Source organism: Engraulis encrasicolus, chromosome 17, assembly GCF_034702125.1.
Source record: "Engraulis encrasicolus isolate BLACKSEA-1 chromosome 17, IST_EnEncr_1.0, whole genome shotgun sequence".
In the NCBI taxonomy this organism is placed as follows: Eukaryota; Metazoa; Chordata; class Actinopteri; order Clupeiformes; family Engraulidae; genus Engraulis; species Engraulis encrasicolus.
The window spans coordinates 7,829,577-7,834,576 of NC_085873.1; the positions used below are offsets into that span (position 1 = coordinate 7,829,577).

General features: G+C 44.0%; 1 protein-coding gene across 6 annotated transcripts in view; it reads left to right on the forward strand.

Annotated features, from left to right (window-relative positions):
* Positions 1–5,000, forward strand: part of thrab (thyroid hormone receptor alpha b) — a 335,687-nt gene that overhangs the window by 268,897 nt on the left and 61,790 nt on the right. For 2 of the 6 annotated variants that reach the window (XM_063221663.1, XM_063221664.1), the window contains exon 1: positions 4,163–4,458. The exons of the other annotated variants lie outside the window; for them this stretch is intronic. In XM_063221663.1, coding sequence (XP_063077733.1) covers positions 4,427–4,458 — 32 coding nt within the window. In that variant the 5' untranslated portion in view covers positions 4,163–4,426. Of the gene's footprint in view, positions 1–4,162; positions 4,459–5,000 lie in introns of those variants that run through there. 6 annotated transcript variants of the gene reach the window in all.

The following is a 5,000-nucleotide window of genomic DNA, read 5'->3' on the forward strand; positions in this document are numbered from 1 at the left end:
AATTGATGCCTCAGACTGTTTGGCCCTGTGTGTGTTCACTCATGCGTAGCGCACACACACTTCTCCCCATCTCTCCCTCTAGACACTCACACTCTTCCATCCTTCCTTCTCGTTCCTCTCTTCCCCTTCTATCTCCATGTCTATCATTCCTCCTCTCTTCTTTTTTTTAAAAAAATAGTTACTTTTCCTTTATTTTTCCACCGCTCTTTCTTTTTCTCCATCTTTCTTTCTATGACGTCTTTTTTCCTCTCATGCACTTCTCTCCTCCTGTCTCTCATTCCCTCTCTTTCCTGTTCTTTAAAATCTCGCTCCTTCCTCCGTCAGTCGGCCTGTCTTTCATTCCTTTCATACACTTTTTTCTTGCTCTGTCTATCTAATACGATTCACCTTTTCACCCTTCTCTGTCCGTACTTTTCTCTTTTCTCTCCCTTTCTCTTCTTCTTCTGTGACGCTTCCGTTTCTGTACACGTGTCTGCCTCATCTTCCCTCTGCCTCCTCGCTCCTTATCACTCCATTCAATTTCAGTAATTCAGTAATTTCAGTAATTCAACTCAGCTCTCTGTCTCTGTCTCTGTCTTAACTCTGTTTCTCTCTTACTTCACTTTTTTCAGTGAATGTGTATGTTGGGTATAATAAGGTCACACACACAGAGAAGGAGGGAGTGAGAGAGAGAGAGACACACAGAGAGAGAGAAGCAGGAGATCACGGGAGAGGAAGAGTGGCCAGCAGGCAGGCAGAATTGAGAGGACACACGGATTACTCGGAAGGAAATATACATCCTTCGGCGGGGCAGCCTAATAATAACGTTCCCTGATCTGCCCTGTGGCAGCCACCTTTAAACGGGGACATGTCTGCCTGTCCGCCTGTACCCTTCTCTTCTGTGTGTGTCTGCCTATTTCTCTGTCTGCATACCCAGGAAATTGTGTTAATTCAGCTCTAAACTGTTGCTTTAATTCAACACTTCAATGTAAAGGCTTTTTTTAATGTGTGCGTATGTGCCTCTGCGTGTCAACAACCACACACACACACACACACGCACACACACACACGCACGTGCACGATCACGCGCGTACACACACACACACACACACACAGACACACACACACACACACACAGACACACACACACACACACACACACACACACACACACACACACACACACACACACACACACACACACACACACACACACGCACACGCACACGCACACACACACATACACATACATTACACACTACAACCACAAACACATTGCTGATCATGTGTCTCAACTGCATCTGTATTCAGCTCAAGGATGTGAGAGCATTGCACACCCAAGCTGGCGGTCTTATCTCTGGCCTTCTCAACTTGAGTCGGCTGGCCACGTTATCCATTAGCAGAAGCCAATTAAGGCCTGTACGTGTCTGAGACGTATGCGGACACGTGGAGTGCCTCAGACATCCACATCTTGAGGAGCGTAGCATTACAGATGAAACAGATACAGACCAGCAACTTTTGAAAAATATATATTATTATTACTTTATAGCTAGTTATTTCGACAACAATATACTTTCTTCTGGTCACCTTAGTTTCAACTTGCAGCCATTTTGTTTTTGCTTTTTTGGCCATAGACAGTGTTAACATAAAAGGAGACAAGTGAATAAATAAACAAAAGTTAAAGGATAACGTCAGTCAATTTCAGTTGTAGCGCTCACACTACCCTGGACTTGTCAGTATGCAATTTCTTTTTTCTTCAGCCTTTTCCGAGATCCTGTTCATTGGAATGGGTGCAGCTGTTCGTTTACATTTCAAAAAAGCATCTTGATTTATTCCCAAAAACATCCAAAGGGTTATGCAACATCAGCAGACAACTAGCAAACAGTGATACCGTTTGGGAAAATATTTGGAGAAGGCCTATGTTAAGCATTTTTAAATGTAAAACAGAGCGGCCCCCATTAGAATAGCTCAGATCTCGGAAAGGGCTGAGCCGAAAAATGCAGCATCACCGGGTACTGACAAGTCAAGGGTAGCGTGAGCAATACAACAGCATATTGAAAATGGCTGAAGTGGTCCTTTAATAATTAATTATTAAGATAAAATAAATCTGCACTCGAGCAGCTTACATTATGTTGATCTTACATTGTTCATGGAGAGAGAGAGAAAGCAAAAAGAACTCACCAAAAGAAAAGAAAAGTTAAAAGAAAGAGAGAAAGAGAGGGAGAGAAAAGAGATGAAAGCCCAACATATTAATTGAGAAGAGAATCGTAAGTGTGTGCGTGAGACGAATGCGGACACACGTGGAGGGCTTCACACACTCACGTCATCAGGAGCGTAGCATTACAGATGAAACAGATGAAGACCAGCAACTTCAACTAGAATGAAAAACCTCTGCCAATGTAGAAGACGAGCAAAGGTACAAAAGCATCGACAGTTTGAACGTGTGCACAGAATTATTAGCGTAATTGGTCAAATGTAGGGTACGAATGGGCTTTTACTCAAAACACCATTCGTTGTGATAGGCCACCGCTCATCTGTTTAGCAGGTGCAGGATTCAGTTGAAATTTCTGTATAAAAAGGAGACAATCCGCACACTTTAGGTCTTTTTTTTTTGCAAAGAATCTTCACTTGACTTGCAAGCTTTCGCTCCTTAGACCTTCATCAGGCATGAAAGCTTGCAAGTCAAGTGAAGCTTCTTTGCACAAAAAAAGACCTGAAGTGTGTGGATTGTCTCCTTTTTACTCAAGACACCGGTACCTTGGAAACACTGAGGGACAGGACACTGCTGTTATTTCAAATGGATGCATCATAAAAGTGTGCATAAAATGAATGTGATGGGCGTATTAAGACGTATCAAGTAAAGGTGTCTGCTGTTGTTGTGTCAAATAAAATATACACAGTACAAAATACATGATACATGACCTTAAATACCGTCTGCATTCCAAGCGAAGGTTCTATGGGCGTCTAACATCGCGTTGCTTGACGCTTGACGCTTCTGCGTAGGCAGATAAACATAAATAATGAAACGGCATAAGATGTATAAAATGTCTGTAAAATGAAACAATAAACACAATTTGGCTCCTATGCCAAGTATACTTTAGGACACAACTGTTGTTTAGTCAAATAATTGCACATAATGAAAGGAAATAGGATGTGCAAAAATATACGTAGTTGTATAATAAGAAGAAAAAAAACAACGGTGTGTAAACAAGCAACAAGGGTGTCCCTGTGTGTACTGTGACCACAGTGCTATTCTGTGCTACGCTGTGCCGGTCTATAGGACCCGGCCAACCACCACTGGCCCAATTAACTGGAGCAGCCTCCGTGAAAGTGCTTAGCTTGTAGTCTGGCGTTTATTATGGGGCGTTTCGGGTTAAAAATAGCCCACCGTGTGACCTGTGTGTGTGTTCGTGTGTGTGTGTGTTTGTGGTCTGTGCGTGTGTGTGTGTGTGGGTGCGTGTATGCATTTCAGGCTCAGTGAAATGCTGCCCATTTCAGCCATGCTCCCACCACTTAAAAAAAATCTGTGCCACATACCGTTGGAACGTGTGCACATACACACAGACACACACGCACGTGAACTCACACACACACACACACACACACACACACACACACACACACACACACACACACACACACACACACACACACACACACACACACACACACACACACACACACACTGTAAAAGGGCCTACAAAGCTACATAGAATCGGAAAGAAATGCATTCACGCCCTCATTTTTGAGAATTCTGCCTTCTCAAAAACAAAACAGCAACACACGCGGACGTAGCAACTCACAATGTGCACACACCCTCTCTGCCTCTTTCTTGCACACATGCACAGCACACGCGCAAGCTCACACACACAGAAATGGCTAGAGAGCGGCTTGCCAACCAATCAAAATTGAGAGGAAGGATTAAGCGAGCCAGAGCCATGAGTTGAGATGGAATGACGGAGCGAGAGGGTGAGAAAGAGAGAAAGAGAGAGAGAGAGAGAGAAAAAGAGAGAGAGTCTGCGCAGGGATTCTTAAAAAAAAGGATCGGCTCGTGAGACAGCAGACTGCATAGTCAAAAGGGGATTTAAGTAGACAGTGAACACGGGAGAGAGAGAGAAAGAGAGAACTGGAGAGAGATACAGAGAGAGAGAGAGAGAGAGAGAGGGAGACAGACTCAGTGGGGGAGAGAGAATGACAGAAAGTGGAGAGGGGAGGAGTGCCAGAGAGAGAGAGAGAGCGAGCGAGTGCAACAGAGAGAGAGTGTGAGAGCTCTTATGCAACAGAGCGCAAGCCCCTGCTAAACCCAGCTAGTGTGTTTACCGCACTCTCAGTAGATGCACGGGGAGAGAGACAAACTGAACTGACGTACTCCGCGTGTGTGTGTGTGAACGAGTGCGGCTCGTGAAGTCAGGCTTGGCAGGACCGGCTAACCCTACCGGCAACAACCATGCACATCCTACACTCTCAATGCATCATAAGGTCAGTAAGGAAACAAACACAAAATGCTGTTTCTGTCTGTTTTGCTCACGGTTTTGTTTGTTTACTTCTTTGCTTGTACTGTATGGGAAATGTTGTTTTTTTTGCTGTGTTTTAGTTTGGGGTGTTTGTTGTTTGTTTTGTTTTTTTGCCTCAACCTCTCTGCAGCACCTCACCTAATCCACCTATCACCCCCTTCCCTACTCATTCTCATCACCCCCTACCCCATAGTACTGTTGTCATTTTCCTCTTTGAGTCGCTAAAAGCGAGGACTTTAAAGCTGGCATGAAAAACGCTTCAGATGCTGCCTGATGTTGTGTTTTTTCAGAGGGCTTTTTTTTAGAAGTCAGAGGGCTTCCGAAAACAACAGTGAATTGTCAGTTGGTGTCCTTTGATGTTAAGCTGTTCGCTTTCGGGTGGTGCTGCTGGAAAAAATATATATACACGCTGTATCGCTTGACTTTGATCGTAGTATCGCAGCAGTAGTGTCAAATCTGTATCAATTATGCATGTGCATAGAGTTGTGAAAAGCAGTGTGTTATTTT